This window comes from Macrobrachium nipponense, chromosome 1 (genome assembly GCF_015104395.2).
Source record: "Macrobrachium nipponense isolate FS-2020 chromosome 1, ASM1510439v2, whole genome shotgun sequence".
Lineage (NCBI taxonomy): Eukaryota > Metazoa > Arthropoda > Malacostraca > Decapoda > Palaemonidae > Macrobrachium > Macrobrachium nipponense.
Window position 1 is genome coordinate 139263033 of NC_087200.1, and position 20832 is coordinate 139283864.

Below are 20832 nucleotides of genomic sequence, written 5' to 3' on the forward strand. Positions count from 1 at the left end.
CTCTCTCTCTCTCTCTCTCTCTCTCTCTCAGCTATGCCTTCCTCTCCTCTTCCTCTTCCCCCCCAACTCATTAAACATTTTCTTTTTGTTCGTTTCTCCTTTTAATTACGGTATATATTTTCTCCAAGAACTTATTTTTGATAAGAATTGAGACAGCTAGATTTGACAGGACGATAGTGGGAGGGAGGGGGGAGGGGTTAGAGGGACGATTCTGGTATAATCGGAGATGGGGATGAGGCTGCGGCAAGGGACACGCCAGGTTCAGGGGATGAAGGAAGGTGGGCAGGGAGAAGAGGCTGCTTGGAGGGGCAGAGAGAAGGGGAGTTAATGCTAATTTAGTGTAAGGTGAATAAGAGGAGGATTTACATTGTAACTCTGAGATTAAGCCAGTTTTTCGCTCACGTTTTCTACGGCTTCCGTTCTTCAGCGAAGACGACTCGAGGAATAGAGTCAAAATACAACTACTGGAGAGTAATACGATAAAATAAGAAACGCGCACGGAAATATTGTCAACTGAATGTAATCCTTCCAATAAAAAATAACAGCTTAGTAGCCTCGACATGATAAAGTGACAGGATTATGTGAATCGTCAAGTCACACATTGATAAGGCATTACACATACTTGTGAAATAAACTGGACTCAGTGAACTAGAAAAGAATTTTAAAGGCATAAAATAAGAAATTATGATAATCTAAACTAAATGCACTTATTTAAAATGGAATAATTTAATTTCTTCAACAAAATTAAAGGTGTAGGCCCCAAGGTGGAAAGATCGAAACGGGGACATCGGCGGAGTGAGAAGATTTGCGAAGAGAGTAAATAAAAGAAATGGCATCGTGTAATAAAACATGGAAATTAACATTAAGCACAGTATCCAGCACTTGAGTGAATAAACTTTTGAAGTTTTAATATCCGAGGGAAGAGAAATCTAGTCATATTCTATTTCTTCTTGAGCGAATGTTGAATGGTAACATTCGCTTATGCCTTGAAATAAAGGCGAAAGATCTTGCACTCCGCTATTTCACTTCCCTCGTGGTCATATATGCATTATACACACACACACACATATATATATATATATATATATAATATATATATATATAATGTATATATGCATATACTATATATATATATATATATATACTATATGTAAATAAATTCTTCTGTTAAAACATGATGCGTCTCAAATATAAAAAGCCCATTAAAACACTCTGGTTGTTTAAAGCTAAGGACTGTATTTCGGTGGACGAACTCCCACCCTTATCAAGTAGTGAATGGCAGAAGTTGAATTAGCTAAATGTATAGTGGGAGATATGCCCTTAGTGGATGCCTAGGGCCGGCGTTGGTTCTGTCAAATGATGAAGCGGATAAGACAATTGACATTACCAACTTCGGCTGAGCGTGACCCTAGGCATCACTTAAGGGCATATCTCCCACTATATATTTCGCAAATGTAACTTCTGCCATTCACTACTTGATAAGAGTGGGAGCCAGTCCGCAGAGAAATATATATATATATATATATATATATATATATATATATATATATATATATATATATATATATATATATATATATATAGTAGTAATAAGTCACTTTTTACCAGATGACATGAATTTATTACAGTTGTAATAACCTATTAACTTTCCATATACGTGTTTGTGTGTATAATATTACCCTTTGGCGTTTTTCTCCTCTAAGTGGATGCGTCTCAGTAGATTTGTCCTTATGGTTTTCCGAGGGTTTTTATAGGATGATGTAGATGAACCCTTGCACTTTTTCAATATAATTATGACCACCTACAGTCCACCTGCTACCAGGTACATTATTCATTGCTGAGATCGACAAAAACGGTAGCTTTTCTAGCAGGTTGAGCAAGTGTCTCAATCACTTAAAATTACTTAACTCCGAGCATCCAGATAACTATATGTAAACCAACGACATTATCATAAGTTTGGGACAAAGGGGGATTTGTTTATATATGACTATGCAATTGATGTATTATGAATGTGACAGTGAAGTTTTTTTTCTTTTTTTTAATGTTACAGCTACCTCCAGAGAACGGGGTTTCATGTGTATGTATGTATGTATGTATGTATGTATGTATGTATATATATATATATATACAATATATATTCATTATATATATATAATATATATATCTATATATATATATATATATATATATATATATATATATATGTGTGTGTGTGTGTGTGTGTGTGTGGGTACATACACAGTAGTCAAGAAGCTAAATTTCAGTACCTAGAAGTACTATAATGCGGAAATATTGAACTTTCGAGTAAATCTTTTCTAGGAATTGAACTTCTATGGTGGGAGATTCCTCCGTTGCTTAATTTCCAAAGTTAGCCTCTTCACAGTTAATTTAGGCGCAATAGTTCCCAAATTACCTCCTCGCCCGTTTAGTAATACCGAGACTCATTTTGTTTAAAACAGATCGTCTCCAAATACCAAAGCACGTTTTGCTTGAGACGAAAAGTTACTTTAATTCGTTACAGTTTACGCAGTAATATAAAGCCGGAGCCGTTGTAATTCCATTTCATTATAATGTTCTTGACAGTAGTTGTGTACCGACCTGCCTTTCATGTGGAAGATTGGAACTTGAACGAAAGAAATATACCCATGTAATAAAAAATTCGAAGTCTTTAGGAGTCAGTAGTAGGAGTCAGTTGCTTTTGGCTTTTTTGAAATTGGCTTCTATGCAATTAAAAAATTGAAGATTTACAAAGAAACCATTATTATTAATAATAATATGGTAGCTGGTCAGTCCATGCTGTATTTTAATTATTCTATTGTATCTTACACTTTTGGTATTTGATGAATTTATATGCAACTCATCATGCCTTTGAAAAGGTTAATTTTTTTTCTGAAAGCCTAAATTGGAGCCATAATTTGTTCCAAGCCGTAGGCAAGGAAGTTGCTTTTAATCTGAATTCTGTTGAGAAAGACGTCCTTCGCCAGGATTACAAAATGTATTAGATTTACTGTCAAGAATGTATTCAAATTTTCAAATAGCCATTTGTCCTTTTCTTATTGAATTTTAATTTTGTTGGCTTTTACTAGAAATGGAGTTATTTTTTCTTAATCTATCAACGATTGCATTATTCAACATTTCATAAGTAGGTACACGATTGCCTTTCAGATTTGAAATAACAAATCGTTGGAAAGAAAATAACCAGCAGTGTGAAAACCAGTGCGTCTTCATAACATTTCCAAACGTTTGGCAGGAGTAATGAGGTATCCTATGTTAATCTTTCATGACAACTTTGGCCTATCTGTTGGTCTTTTAGGTTTGATTATTTTCCGCACCTTGTTCACCATCTACGTAATCTATCATAAACGTTTTAGACCGATGTATTAAAGTGATTTTCATAATTTTACAAAAAATGCCCTTACCGTATCAGGCTCCTGTCAACCGCCTCTGGCACTGTTGTGCCTCTATAATAATTTTATGTCATCTACTGCATTATCATCAGTGCAAGTGTACAATTATACCCATTTCTTATTATCTCTAGAACTTTTTCTTCAATGAAAAGTACTTTGCACAAACACAGTATTAAGTTACTGGTAATCTCATGAACATACCACGATTGTATTTATATTCACAATTCACTGAATTAGTTATTCTAATTTTCTACATCGACACATTCAACTCACTCCACTGAGTCGAAACTGAATCTTCAGATATTATCAAGGCTTTACTTTTTACTCGTGGTCTCTTTTGCTCTTTGACCTTTCTCTTACTTTCCTTCATATAACGGCATTTGTTCCCCTACACGGATATTCTACACTGGACTGCTTTCCTTAATGGGGTTAGCTTCGCGTCACACACACACACACACATATATATATATGTATATATATATATATATATATATATATATATATATATATATATATATATATATATATATATATATCTATATGGAGTGTGAGTATTTACTGCTATTTTTCCGTATAAAGGCGTATTAATAACGCGCTTAATTGTATCCATTTTCTTGCCTAAGAACAGAATCGCTAACTGTCTGCAATATTTAGTAAAAAACTTTTTTTTCTTTAATGAAAACCCTTTTCTTTAATCCACTTGTTTATTCACACAGCACACAAAAACCCACGCATACGCATAGAGTATCAGATGATTTAGCAAAAAATGTGCAGCTCATTTCTTAATATTATATGTAATATATTATATTATATATCTATATTAATTATATAGTATATATATTATATATATGATATATATATACTATAAATATATAATTTTTGAACGGCATCACAAGTATAAAGAGGTATTCAGAAGGAAAGCGAAAAAGTTTGAGCTTACTAATCTTGAAGTTCTGACGGAGCAGCAGTTTTAAAAACTTGTATGGTTTTTAGATTACATCCCGGGCTCCAACGCACAAGGCAAAGCAGGGAGGAAAAATTGAGCAAATTCAGCTGAAAGTGGAAATAACAAGGAAAGCTGACAAAGAAAACATCAGAAGAAAAACCTTAACAATGCAAAAATTATCATTACCAGATATACCGAGAGAGAGAGAGAGAGAGAGAGAGAATTTATAGTTAATCATAATTCAAATTATGAAAATTTTATTTATTACTAATTATAAATAATTTGTAAAAATAGTTTAAAAGATTACTATCTTAGTACGCAAAATTGGCCTTTGTAAGGTAGCAGATGGTATGGAAGATATTTCAAAACAATATATCGAACGTCATTTAACGGAGCTAATGTGATTACCGTCACCATCTCTCCAGGACAACGCAGCAAGGTAAGCAACGATGTTGCCTTCGTGATGCCAAGGTAATTAAGGCTTTGATCCCCGTGATAATAATTTCTCACCGCCTACTGCTACTACTACTACTACTAATCACGGTTTCCAGAATGAACTTTTCCGAGTGTGTTTTTCCACGTTTGTACTTTAGATGAATGGATTTCTGGTGGTGAGTGAATTCGAGTTTTTCGTGATAAGTGCACCCGTACGCCATTTCTTCTGAGAAGGTGGCTTCACAGGGTGCTACCATTAACCTTTCAGCAACCAAACAATTGTTGTTTTGGAATGGCGTTGCCAGTCCAGCGCCCTTCTTTACCATGGCTACCAACGACCATAAATAATTCTCTATATAGCAGAGATTAAAAAAAAAAAAACTAGACCCTCATGGCATGCAAATATACTGAGGATGTAGACAAGAAAAAGAACAATCCTGTGATCAAGACAAGTCTGACCGAGGGGTACAAATATTATCGAAAGTAGAAGTCTCCTCAGGCTGCTAAGTTATTAGTATTAAAATTGTCGCCCGTACATTAACTAATGAAAAGGTGCCAATTTGGGACAATGGTAACATCCAAAACAGGGAACATGTATCGTGAGTTTGACTCAAGGTTTTTGTTTACTTTTATTATGAACAGTGGAGTTTTTTGTGATTTTTTTTATTACATCTAAATCTGACCCCTTGAAATGAGATGCTTCCGTCTCAGCAGTCAGTATTAACTTTGGTTTCACGGTTCTAGTTACCTCGCAAAGTTTGTGAATGGTCCTTTTAAAAGCCACTTTCACCCAAACTACATCTGGACCACCAAATTTTGTCTCACAATCCTTTTCTCCAATATCCAACACCCAGACAATCAGACCTAACCCCAAGCCGCCACCCACCACCCCCTTCTTCGCCACCAACACCCAAACAAAAGCAGAGCCACAAACTTTTCCTCAATCAATCCGGCCGTCTTCAAAGTTCTCAAACTATTACCATACAATTAGCCTGTTGGCCAAGAGAGATATTGGATTCCTGATAATTAATGTGAAGCTGCTCATTAATTCACTTTTGTCTCGGCTATAATCACGAGTGCGATGTAATTATTCCTCATAAGGGGAGAAAAAATGTCAGTGAGTCAGTCCCCCGTCTATGGGTCGCGATGGTTATGTACCCTCGGGGCAAATCAACGCTCGGGGACGATGACGCGACAGTATGCAGTGTGTGAGGGAACGGGATACGGTGAACAATTCAACGATCCTCTGAACATTAAAGAGTTAAGCAACAGAATCATAACTTTGATAGACTTTTTATTATCATTATTATTTTTTATATTGCATGATAAAAAGACCCATCAACAAATTCTTGAGCTATTCGGAATCACCTGTTACCTTGAATTTTTCTCTTTTTAAGAGAGATTGGAATGACATTTTATTGCAGTCTCTCTGAAGAAGGAAGCTTAATTTTCCGAAAAGCTCAGCCTGTTGCGATTTCTACTAGTACACCTTAACCACTCGTTTTTTACAGCCCCCATTATCTAGCATAATTCTGATCGAGACTGGTTACATTTATTATTATTATTATATTTGATTATATTATTATTATATTATTTTATTTATTTATTAATTATTATTATTATTATTATATTGCCTAACGTTAACACTGTGTGTAAAATTCAAAAGCATTTCCATCGAATAAATCAGGATGTTCACATTTTTTCAACTTAGACCTAAGAAAGTGGATTTAAGAGCCAAGAAAAGTAAGTGAGACTATTAAAACCCTGCCATTAAAAATCTGGTAAAGGCTCATTGTAAAGCTTATACGGTATATCAGCAAATGACCATCCTTTTCCCAAACATTTAATTTTACTCTTCAAATAATACAATACCCAAATAAAAAGAAAGGGACACACATATATATATAGGTATTGGCACAGTGGAAAAAGCATGTCCCAATGTTTGACAACATAGTTATATTGTGGTACTTGAGAGATAACTTACAGCATAAGAAAACTGCTTTTACACGTGTTATTACATAATATTGAAATCCGGGTTGTGCTAATTTGTCAAATTAGAATTTAAACAGTGAGGAACAGACCAATCAACTGATGCAGGTTTGCTGCAATGGCGTCCCAGATATTAAGGTTATGGACGGAGTAAGATGCACAAACCAAACTTTTCGCAATTAGCACAGCTTATCCAGCAAAGAACGACAACATAAGAACAACAATTGGAAGTGAATTTTTAAAAAATACCGATAGTGAAGTATCTACGGCTAAAAATAAAATGACGAAAAAATACAAGGGGTTAAATATAAAAGGGAATTTAGTTTTACCAACGTCTCATTTTCTTATTTTAGGATGACTTTCTTTATTTTCTTCTGAGAAGATTGGAAAAACAGCTTATTCTTATAAAGTATATATATGTTACTCAGATGCTGGCAAAGGAAAATAAAAAAAGTGAAGAAAGACATCCTAGAAAAAGATCGGGGTAACTCTTAGAAAATTTGAGAGAAAGTTGTGAAAGTTCAACATTATACACACAAAGGCAGCTATATAGGGGAATAGATACACCCTCTGACAAGAGGGGATTATTAGTTTTTTTAAGCAGTCACACAGAATGAACCTCATACAATAGGGACAGCGCGACAGGGACACAATAGTTTTCAAAAACCACATAATCGTGTCTTAATTCTGACACTGATAGGTAATTTGAGAGAGGGATGGAGTTTTTCTAACCAGTGCCAAAGTCATGGTCAAACATCAAAGAGAGAAAGATCGGTAGATGATTTCATAGAATTTTACCTAGGTAATGAAAAATAATCTGGCGTACCGGTACCTGGTAGTCCTTAGAAGCTTCGGTGTCGTGAGCCGTGAGGCCAAGTAGCTTAGCCTTGGATTTGGCGTTCCTCCTCAGGAAAAACAGGACGGACGCCACCACCAGAAGAGCAGCCATGACGCCACACACGATGGCTGCAGCAGCAACGATATGTTTCTTGTTGGAGCTGTACACTAACGCCAACATGGTGGTCTGAAAAGATAATAGAAAGCCAGTTAATGTTAGTATACAAATTACATACTAAAATTTATCTCCTTGAATGACGAACACACACACACACACACACACACACACACACACACACACACACACACACACACACATATATATATATATATATATATATATATATATATATATATATATATATATATATATATATATATAAAGGCCCATTGAAACACACTGGTGCTAAGGACTATCAAGTGAATGAGAGAAGTAGTTACATTTGAGAAATATATTCCTTAGCTTTAAACCAGAGTGTTTTAATGGGCTTTTAACAGAAGAATTTGTTTACACACAAAACATATATATATATTAATATATATTATTATATATATATATATATTATATATATCAAATACTGTAGATATCAGAATATTACTTGGACAATCGCTGAAAAATGTATATATTTTATATGTAAGAAATAATAAAAAAAGTTCAATCAAAGAAAAAGTCTTAATAAGAATATGGATATCAGTCTAGTAATATACAGACTTATACATGCACTTCAGAAATAAGTAAAATGTACACATTTTAAGGTTGTAGTCAAGCTTGGTCCAAGTGACGCTTGCTCTTTTCCATCAGGCATTAATGCAGGTGTCCGTGGAAAACGAACTTTAAGAAATAGGATGTAACTAAAGAGCTCCATTTATTTCTCCCCCGTGCCACAGTACAACTGTCACAAAATAGCTCCAACTATTTCTCCCAGATGCCATAGACTCATAGTGCAACTGTCACAGAATGAAAAGCACCAACTAATCTTAAAAGTCGCCTGTCAAGCAGATAAATCCGCATTTGAAGGTAGATTATCAAAATCTATGAATAATGCAAAGCTTATAATTGTGCATGTTTGGGTGTGTGTGTCTATGGGAAACCAGCTCTACATTTAGATTTGCCACCGTTTCGCCCGGGCCCACCAGCACATAGCACACAAGTACTAGGCAGAGTAGTTTATGCTTACCTTGGTTCGCGCTTTGGAAAGGTAAGTTAACGTACCTAATATCCAAAGAATAAAATGTCAACCCACGCGCAGAACTTGGTGACGTTACAAAGCATTAAGAATATCCCTCGATTTATTTGAGAATGACAGAACAATGCCATGCAACTTCCGCCTACACACCTTTCATCAGCAGGACCGCCCACCCAAAAACCCATTTTCATTACCGTTCCCGTTTTACGACGAAAGAAAATCACCTCGATCTGTAACGGTCCCCACCATGACCGACCGTCATACGGGGAAGGACGAGTCCTCCACAAGCCGCCACCACCCATCAGCAAGTTACAAATCCCAATATAATCTCTTAGGGAGGATGATGGGACGGGTGTGTAATGGGACTAGTGGAAGGGAAGGGGACAATTTTTCCTCCAAAGAATTGGTAATCACGATAATGGTGACGAGAAGAAAAGCAGCAAGAGCAGACGCAGACGCGGGAGCGACGCCAGCATCTTCAGCATCAAATTGATTGTCACCATCCCTTCTTACCCATATCCTACTACCCCTCATATCCCTCCCCCTGCCCCTTGCCCCACTTACCCAGAGGGTTCAGGACCCTTGTATACAGGCTATGGGAGAATCTGCCGCTGCACTGGTCCCGAATCTCGGAAATTCAAATGGAATATCGCCCTTATGCTTTGGAAATGCTCTGCTTCCTCTGCCCAGAGATTTGTCCATTATTGGTAAGCAGTAATTATTTTGTCAACGTCTACATTCCGACGACGACTTCCGAAAAATCCATCCACTTTTGCCCTCACATTCCCTCCTACGTTTATTCTCTCTGTGGGCCTACTGGACCATTTCCTCAAAGGCGTCATTACTTTTTTTTTCTATACGTATGAATTCTAAATCTCCTGTGAATTCTCCTTTTACACCTGTCTGATTTTTTCTTCTTTTCGGGGGAATTTCCTGAAACACCACCTGCGCCTCCATAGGCGCATTATTGAAATCATAGACGTCCTTTGTAGTAATAAGAGGCAACGTCGATAAGGCATTTTAAGGAGTACACCATCGTGAAAAGCAATGCCGCTCGTGAAGTTCTTTTTAGAAAAGATAGTCACTGCTTCTATTAATACTACAACTATTGTCAAGAGAAACATGTTTGTTTCCAAATGAATGCAGTTTCTGGGCAATAACTATACAATGTGCTTTCACATGATTATTATTATTATTATTATTATTATTATTATTATTATTATATTATTATTATTATTATTATTATATAGATTAAATTTTCTCATTAAGATAATACTGCCGTGGCAAAAGCAAACAGAAATCAATTTAAAGAGTTTTTAATTTTGTATGGAAAAACAGTTCCACAGTTGTTAGAAACGCATACATGCACATGCATTGCTTCTTTCGTCCAGCTGTCGGCAATTGACTTAATTACCCTATAACTGCAGAGTCAAGGATGAAACTCTTTGTCAGCAATGTTTCCCCTCATCTTTCGTATTTAGTCAACACTTCTATTTATAATTTACACCCTTTCTTTCTCCCTGGATATGTTAACTATATATTTTTAACGCTACTGCTATTGTTTGTGTCCGTGTTTTGTTCACCTATGCCAACTTTTGAAACTTCAACTACAGATTTTTCCGAAAATTTGTTTAACCCGTCTTTATCAAAAACGTGTCATGCTGACTACTCTGCTCTGTCTTCCGAGCGCTGTCATTGTCAGCACTTTATTTCTATGACATTACACTTTAATTCATGCAAGCACTTTTAACACTCGTTTCTTACTTCATAACTGCTGCTGATTTACTTCACCTGCTTCAATTGTACGACCCGCTTTTCATCCGATTAATTTTTGTTTTGTTTTTCTTGTATCATTTACGTTTCTGCTAAGTTTGTTTGTTGTCATACCGTTTATGGTTAGTTCCCCGAGTCTTCTCTTGCTTCACTTCTGCGTGTAATATATAACAAGTTCCCCCATACTGCTCTTGCCTGCCTCGCAGCTTGTACGATTCACCTCTTTGCTTGGTTGTCTCGAGTTTCCCCTTCTTATTTGCTTGATGTGCTGTGCTGTTCATACTATATGCGCTTGTTCAAGCAGTTACCTTTGGCCCTTGCCTCGATTGTAGCACGATTCGCCTTTTCGTCTTGTTTATGCCAAGTTCCCTTTCTTTTGTTACGTTTGTTGCAGAATTCATGTTTGCTTTTCCCTTTCTCCTCTTGCCTCGCTTGTTGTATATTTTACCTCTTCACTAAGTTTGTATCAGAGGAATGGGCGAAAGAAAAGTTGGACAATATCAGTCAAAAAGGACGGATGGGCAATAATCACACAAGAGAGGGAAGCCGAGGAAGACTTGCATAGACTAGCATATGCTTACAGATTTTGAAGTGGAATCAACAATATAGGAACGGAAAATTCCAGTTTCTGATGGAATCACTGCAGACATGTTTGTTGAAACTAAAATGGCACCTCTTATACTAACTAGACTATTTTGTAGAATAAGAAATGAGGAAACAAAGCCTGATGACTGGGTCTTGGAAATGATAACTGAGGTACCAAAGAAAAGCGACTCGACTCAGTTTTAGTAGCTAAAATGGCATTGCACTTACGTGCGTTGTCATGGAAATATCCAGTAAGCTTACTTACTCTCACTAGACTGGAAAAAACATTTGATAAAAGCTGATTAATTATGAGAAAGGGCATCTGGCAGCATTCACAGTGTCATTATGCCATTCAAGGTAAACGGGTAAAGCTAACTGAAATCCTCCAAGAGCGAAGTAGACGCAACGTTAATGTGAATGGGATCTCGTCAAGGGAATATGCGGTAAATAGTGAGGTGCTACAACGAACGTTATTTAGCCATAGCTGACCGGAGATGGAAACGAGGTTTAGATGCGGACTTTTGAATTGGCAACAAAACAGCGCAACAGAGTTTGGACTAAACAATCAGAGAAGCTGAAGTAATGAAGACAGAGTATGAGCAATAGGACGAATATGCATCAGATGGAAAAAAGGACTGAAAGTTGAATATTTCCCCAAAGTTGGAATGTAGTTAATGACTAAAAGAGACACATCAAAAAATGTGCATGGTGAATAAGATTTGGAAAATAAGATTATGAATAACACTAGTATGATCTGTATAGTCACAGAATGACAGTGAAAGTATACTTCGGGGATTATTTCGATAAAAGAATAAAGCTTCAAGACAGAATATTAAGAGTCAATTGGCAGGATAGAGCTAGAAATAATTCCATAAGGGAAATTATATAGAAATAATTCCATAAGGCAAATTATATGTCCGTTGAATTAGGTGAGATAATGATGATATGATGCTGGAGACAGCTTGGATATGTATGTCCTCGGTATGACTGAGAAAACACTACATATGTGAAAGTCTCAACTCAACTGGACTGCTGTGGTTGCTGGAAGGGTTGGAAGAGTGAGGCCTTCTTGGAATTCCTGACATGTATGATACATGTATAGGAGATTCGTGATATGTATGACACATGTATATCTGTATGTATCACAAATCTCCACTTATCTCCAGTCTCCCTTCTCATAGTTCTCATCTAAGTAGGGCTGTTTCTTCTTAACTCCTCATAACCTGATCACATTTAGTACATTTGAATCTTAGTAAAATAACAGCAGAAGTGTATTTAGGTAATGGCACAGGAAAGTATAGTCTCTCTTGAACATAGTTTAAATCTAGAATTGAATAGATCCATCGAAACAATGACTTTTCCAAATGATTAACTTCAGAACAGCCAATAATACGAAATAAATTTTACTGTATTCCTATCATCAGAAATCTAATAATTTATGATCAGTCACGAGGTCCACCGTTTGGTATAAACTTCGTACTGGTACAAAGCTCGTCAGAGTCTGCACGTATTTTTTATTTTTAATTCTGCTACAAAGAAACGGACATACAAAGAACCAAAACGGATCAAAATCATAACCACCCTGTCGAAGGTACTGACAGGTCTGGGTTACCAATCACTGAAAGCAAAACATAGGCTTTCAGTAATATATGAATGAGGAGAGAGGAAACCGCAGAGCAATTATTTATTTGCCGTTTTATTCGGTTTTTCTCGTGGTCTAGACCTACCACAGAAAGTTTATTTCCCTTCTCATCGTCTATTATTTGTTGTGGAGATGAAACAGCAATTCCAATACGTTGTGTTTTTATTGAGCTTTTTTTTTCGTCTTTTTCTCTTTTTTGCTCCAGTTACACGAAATGTAAAGTTTTTACATGGAAAAACTGTTAGATGTCCTTTCTAACATCTCGGTACTGAGGCGGAAAATATGAAATACTTGACATTTTTCCTGAACACACCAACCAAAACTGGCTTCCTCTTGAAATACATACATTGGGTTACATGAAAATTTAGGAATTAAATTGTGTGAAAATCGAAAAGATATTTACGCCAGAACATCTGAATTATCTTCGCATTTCCGGCAGGATTACAAAAGGAGAGAGAGAGAGAGAGAGAGAGAGAGAGAGAGAGAGAGAGAGAGAGAGGCTCTGGTCCGGTCATTTTAATGATGTCGGGAAAACAATCTTCATGAATCTGACAACCCCAGATATTTGTTTTCTAAAGATCCTAATCTAAAAACGATAATATTTTGACTGTCATTCTTCTCCCCAAAAGCGACCTATTATTTTTAACAACGGTAATGGAGAGTTGTACGTTTATTATTGCGACTTTTTATTCTAATTTTTCTATTTTTTTTCTATAAGGATTCTTTAATAACGATGTTATTACAAAGATTAAATCAGTCTCCCCCAATGAACTCGCAATGGGATGACCTGTGCAGGAGTCAAGAAGTTGCAAGAAACGGCCATACAAGAAAACTAAAAAGAATTCCGGAAGTTTTAAAGTCAAGGATATAATAATAAACGGTGAAATTGTCTCATAGGATTTTATGAATAAATCATCATAACCCATTGAAAACTAAGACTCACAAAACAGCAAAATGCTGTTCAGTACCACGAAATAACATTAACCGACTGAGCTATTCACTCTGACGCGGAATGTCCCTCCCTGCAAACCTACTCTGTTTTTGATAACAATTAGAATAATTATTACACGGCAAATAACCAAATACGTTATGCAGGAGATGATAATCTCTCCTTAAATGGGTTTTTGCTGGTGTGTAACTTTCCCTTGAGGCTCGTCATGTTTACCCTCTTCTTTTCTTCGGGCCTGAGTTATTCAAAGGCAAAGTCACTCGTCATACTCACGTCAGCACTTGAAGAAAACAGCTTACTTGGCTATTAATAGACGAAAATAGAAAATCGATTTTATTCTTATTTTTCTGCGCAATGCACTTCACTATTATGTAACATCATCGGACGGCTCAACGTATTTTTTTACTTTCCAGTTTGAAAAAAAAAGATTTACAAAAGGACGTAGACCAAAAGGCATTTGTCGGTGAAGCTAAGAGTCATTCATCAGCTCGTGAAAAAATGAAACGTGTAAAATGTAGGTGCATTTACTTCACTTCGAGTATTTGAAAAAAGAAAAGTAAAAATTATCCAAAATTGACTAAAGGAATAATGCTCAAACCAACGTGTTGGTTCCAAAACCCTCCTAAGCGGCAACTGGCAAAGCTCTTAGGTCATAAACAATATTTCTATGTAATGTCATGGTATATATATATACACATATATATGTATGTATGTATGTATATTTTCGTAACGGGATATGCAAAAGGAGGAAATAAACACAAACGAAGCGAAGCAAAGTTGCCTATGCAGTGTCAGTGAAGATACCATTTAAGAGACGCACAGTTAAAACTGTTTCCGGCATAAACGTCAACGATTATTTCCTTCCTGGAAAGTTTATAAAAGATTTGTCATAAGAAAGGTTTATTGATCAGGATTCATATCAATTGTAGCTAAAAGAGTATCCGTTACTACCTTGAAAGCACGATATAAAGATCTGGTGGTTACATAAAAAAAAGCCAACATTTTTAGCAGTGCGCCGAATATGCTATATTCGTTCATGTTTCATAGACACTGATCGGTAGGGAGCCACACGAGAGGGTTATTTTCATCGGGGCTAACAATGCCGTTCCCAGTTGCGGGGTAATTTGATAGACAATTCCAAAAGAGGGTCTGATAGAACATTAAGAAGAGGCATTTGTAAAAGAACCATTCCAGGTAACGTCGGTGCTCCCCAGATCTCTATCATCATCATAATCCCACCACAACGGCACCCCTCCCCCCTCCAAACTATACAGACATAGCTTAAAACTTCCAATGAATACTCGCACCTTATTTTTGGACTTTTGTCCACGTAAACAGATGACATACACACAAAATAATGGTAACAGACAAGGGAATTTTCACCATGATTCTGTCGATAAACACATGCACTCTCAAATAAAAATCATAATAAATAAATATATATATATATATATATAATATATATATATATATATATATATATACATTATAAATGTGTATGTGTATTTTCCCACATTTAAAGGGGATGGCGCTACAAGAGTAGAGCCTTCCAGTCTCGACAAAATCTGGGGATGAAGTTGCTAGCCCCATGCTATTTGCTTAACCCCAGCTGACTTAGATAGCTTTTCACAGTTAGGTTTACAAGTGGGCAATAGCAAGGAGCGAGCCATGGGTTTTGCAGGAGCAAGTAGACTGCTGTAGTCCCCAGTTGCCACCTATAGGTTCTATTCCCTTAAAATGGGATATGTCTAGAATTTGTAATCTTGCTCTTAATGGATTTCTAAGTAAACAGGCAATAATACATATAATATTTAAGGCATGTATTCACTATGCAGAATCACGTGTCATCTTATTATAACGGCGTGAAAAAACGTTAAAACTTTAGGCTTGAATTTGGTCATATTAAATTATAGAATTAAGTTGTTTGCAGGATCTGAGGAAATTTTTTCCCGAGAGACGGGTAAGGTCTGGGAAGCAAGTTTTGCCCCAATATACTTGGGTGACTATTCGTTATTGCTCCGCATTTAGTGTCGAGTTATTCAGTTACTGCTAATGTTATAACAACTCAGCACTCAGCGAGGTTACATTATTCACAGTGTGTTGTAACTCCACCTCAGGCAGGGTTATAAAATCGCCAACAAATGAGGGGCATGATGAAAGAATACAATTCCCACAGTTCCACCGATGTTACTGCAGCCCTGTCTCAAGAGCATAGACACCCTCAAAGAGTTTGCACTCTGGTCCGGCAAAAACCAAAAATTCGATACTATAAATTGAATTTATATAAATTGTCTATATATCCCGAGCTCTGCTCTAGTGCATCTAGGTCAGTAGGTTTCGATCTGACTTAAATTTCATTTTAAATGTCATAATTCCTAACATTGGCCTTGAATATCTCTACAGTTTCGACAACACATCTAGGAATTAGCAAGCCAAGCAGACCATTTCAACAAAACAAAAGTTCCAAAGCATCACCTATGACTCCGTTTCCTTGAAAAAATGAGGGGTTATGAAAAAGGGGGGTTAAGGCCCCCTTAGGAACGGCCCTCGAATTTCGGATGCTGACTAAAACCTTGGCGGGGGGCAGGGCAATGGTAAAAATTTGGTAGCCCTATCTGTCATAGTCTGAGCATGCATAATGAACATAGACAAAAATTATATCATATATATATATATATATATATATATATATATATATATGTATATATATAATATTTGTATATATGTATAATTATAATATATATACTATATATATATATATATATATATACTTATATATATATATTGTATACATATATATTATATATATATATATATATATTATATATATATATATATATATATATATATATATATATATATATACCTATATATATATAGATTACAGCTGGTTTAGATTTTCATATAGTTGTAAAGTTAAAATGCTATAAATAATGTAGGTAGCTAGCATAGCAATTCCAATGGAAAGTTTCCTCTGTGACTCTGTATGAAAAAATAAAATTGAAAACCATCTGAATGGATTCAGTAATTCAAGGCTGCAGAGTCTGACTGGGGAAACAAACGTTCCATAGGACACCCTATTAATATCTTATTTTTCCTGTGCAGATAAAACAGCACTGCGATCCAGCAAAATCCAGATCATTAAGGCATAACTTTAAAATAATTTTTGATGAAATAATTTGATGATTACTAGCATCCGCATTGCGGATGTAGGATGAAGTGCTTGAATGGTGTTACAATATTTCTCACATCCATATCAACAGTACCCAGACTAATAACACCTGTAGAATTGAGAGAGAGAGAGAGAGAGAGAGAGAGAGAGAGAGAGATAAACAACACTACGAAGACAAAAAGTGTGAAGAAACTATAAGCTCAAAATTGCAGACCGCCTTTGGGCAAGGGCTTCAGCTGCAGAAGGTCCGCATAGTGTTATGCTGTGGAAGCGTGAGAGCGCAATGTCAGTATAAGGGTCCTCATCCCCTTTCGAGTAAAAGTGAGGAACTCTCTTCCTGGCTATAAATTAAAAGTTAAAACGACATTAATTTTAAGGACCATGTTGTTAGTTAATGCAATTTACTTGTGCTAATACATTTTGACGTTTCTGCTTCACCAAATTCTGTACATAACTTCTCTTTGTCCGATGTCTTCATAATTTCTCGCTGCTGTTATGGTCTTAACTTAATTTACAATATTTTTCTCACGTGAGAAGCAGTAAAAATTATGCAGTATCACTATCTGAGTATTACAATCTCTGTTATTAAAACAACAATAATTCAAGACATGTTTGTTTCCTGGTAGCTCTAAAAATCACTCACGATTCCCCAGGAACTTCTCGCATTTTTGCAGTGTTTGTAAAAGGCTGAAAATACATTTTTATAAAATAACGAAAGAAGCCGATCATTTGTGATATGTATTTTGAGGCGTCTTCACATGTTAGTAATTACACCCAAGCTAACGGTTGATTGCTAATTGTATGAAAGAAGATCTCCAAAAAATAAATAAAACTCGCAGGGAAAAAAAAAAAAACTTGCTCTATGAAGAGTCTGAGAAGGCGCCGTGGAGATTGTGATAATGAAGCACCTAGTATGTATGTGAGCTGATATTCCAGCTTCTCCCAACCGACGACGACGAAGCTGCTGCTGCTGCTGCATGGAGTCACCTCCCCTTTGCTACGTGGCCCTCCCTCCCATCCCCCAAATCCCTTGGGGAGGAGTGAGAGAGAACCCAGTGGGTGGGGTTTCTTGAGTGGAGGAAGGGGCTTGGCCCCTTCCTCCGTACCCCTTCTTCCCTGGTGAGGGTCAGGGAGTCGGAAGGGGAATCGGCGGGGGTGTGATAGAAAGGGATGGCTGTTTGCAGGGGGTCAGGGCAAGGGGGGGAGGGGGACGCTGCTATTAGTGTGGAAACAAAGCTGTGTGTAAGCTGCTTACCAAGGGAGCCTTACCACCTGTGTATGTACAGTATGTATGTATATATGTATGTGTGCGTAGGTAACCTACGTATTTGTTTCACGCCCAACTTTTTCTTCTGAACGCATGGAACTAGGCCTATCAAAGTGCGTTATTAAAAGGAACACAATGGAGCTTCTAAACGTTAAAAAAAATTGCGATTAATTCGAAATTAGATATGAAAATCGGCTTATCATGTATTCAAAGCGCATACTTCATGTTAGCTGTCAATAATGATGTGCGCTTAAATTTGGTCATAAAACTACGAGAAAGCTACCAAGGAATTTAATTTATATTATATATTACATGCTGTTACATCTCAATTTTGGTCACCAAAAAGAGAGAAAAAGAGAGCTTGCGGGAATCCAGACTAACATATTTTTCACTCATCAATAACAACGTAATTTAAAATTAATTACCTTATTGAGCCCCTTTAAGCTCTTTCCCGCCCGTAGAAATACAGGCCGCCGTTATTTCACATGCCTCAAGTATTTCTATTTTTGAACGTATAAATATACACGTAGTATGTATGACTTCAAACGCTCATAAGCAAACACATGTATACATATGTCCTGAATGGTTTAGATATATCTGAAACTCTTGCCATCATTTACATACACACACACACACACACACACACACACATATATATATATATATATATATATATATATATATATATATATATATATATATATATATAAAATGTTCAAGCCAGGCTTTACAAATAACGCCTTTTTCTCTATCACAATTGTCCGGTCGACATACATATAATTTTCTATATATATATATATTATATATATATATATATATATATATATATATATATATATATATATATATATATCACACATATATAATACATATATATATATATATAAAATATATTATATATATATATATATATATATATATATATATATATAAATAACAGAACGGAGCAGTGGAAAGTGCTGCATTGTTTGCCAATATAAGCCATAACCCTTAAAAGGGGGAAAAATGGGTGTTTTTTCTAATTTTTGCTGTGGTGTATTTGAAATTAGTTTTACAATTTTTTTTAGTTGTATTACAGATGAAAAATGTTCCGCATTTACCCTGTCCATGAACTCAGCATATTGCTGAAATCGCCTTTCTTATGGCACCCATAAGCTGATGCATTGTAGTGGCAACATTTTCAAAAAGCAATAAAAAAATTGGTTGATTACATGGCAATTTATCATAAGAAAATGGTACCATTGCAATGGATCTGCTTAAGGGTGCCATAAGAAAGGTGATTTCAGCAATATGGGGAGTTCATGGACAGGGTAAATGCGGAACTTTTTTCATCTGTAATACAACTGTAATACAAATTTCAAATACCCCTCAGCAACCCTTTTTTTTTCCTTTTAAATGTTATGACTTATATTAGCAAACCATGCAGCACTTTTCACTGCTCCGTTCTTTTTATTGTTTGATGAATCCGATGCTGAGGGTCACCTATAAAATATGAAGTATAAACTCTCCTGTCTGCAGATGGTGCCATTTACTTCTAGGAAGTAGGAACCCCTAACATTCGTGAATATCAAGTCACTTTGGATCAAAACCCTGTCATTTGTCGGTCCACCTCTCCTCTTGCCTTTGAAAAAAATAATTTCAGGCCATTCTGTGGCAATGTCTAACCTTATAACTAAGCACAATAGTTCTTAGGCCATATTCTTTGGGCAAATTCTCAAAGCTTCAACCTTTCCTACGCAGTAAATTTTTCGAGAATGCAATTGCCTTTTTTCTGTGGCATATATTTCAGTTTTTATTTACGATTCATTTATTATTATCTTCTGAATATCGTCGATATAGCGTGTTTCACCCGATTTTATTGCACCCTATATGGCATTTTAAATACACGCGATTAAGCAAACAGCATTTCCTTATTTGTACACATTTTATAAATATTCTTGATCAAATATCTATTTTCTATACACAATTTATAATTATATTTATTCCAATAACTGAGTTTCACTCCTGCACTAAAACACTTCTTAAGAACCATACATTTTCTTGAAGCCCTTGCATGTCACACGGCTAAGCAAATGAAATGATACAGTCTTGCAAGCCAAACAAGTTGCCATAGCACTTGAACACAAACGCCAATGACCAACACATCTTTCTTAAGCACGTTAAAGACAAAATCTTCCTAAACATTTCAATGATACACTTCTTATAATCAAAACGTCTTGGGTTAGCAATTGAATGGTAAACAAGCCTTGTGATCAAGCTTTCTTCCAAATAAAATTAAATAGTACACATTTCTTGTGCCCTAAACACCTTTCTTGAGAAATTAAATTATATACATACCTTACGACCCAAAATCCTTTTCAAAGCATCTAAATGACACATGCATTGTAACCAAATATCTTACCCAAGCTCTTAATGAGACAGATTCCATATGATCAAAATATCTAGCCTAAGCACTTCAGTGATACACGCATCTTGTGTTTGAAAGATCTTGGTGTAAACGCTCCCGTGATAAACATGCCCTATGACCCAAACGTCTATCCTAAGCACATGAATGACACGTTCATCTTGCAATCAAAACATCTGCCGAACGAACACTTGAATGACACAAGCACTGTGACAAATTATACTGCCACAGCACTTGGA

The 20832-nt window shown here is 36.0% G+C and overlaps 1 protein-coding gene across 6 annotated transcripts in view; it reads right to left on the reverse strand.

Moving 5' to 3' along the window:
• The window catches only part of LOC135219683 (receptor-type tyrosine-protein phosphatase N2-like), a 303910-nt gene that overhangs the window by 50492 nt on the left and 232586 nt on the right, over positions 1–20832 (reverse strand). For 5 of the 6 annotated variants that reach the window (XM_064256633.1, XM_064256637.1, XM_064256635.1 and 2 more), the window contains one exon: positions 7604–7801. In XM_064256633.1, coding sequence (XP_064112703.1) covers positions 7604–7801 — 198 coding nt within the window. The remainder of the gene's footprint in view (positions 1–7603; positions 7802–20832) is intronic. The other variant, XM_064256636.1, reaches the window with a different exon arrangement.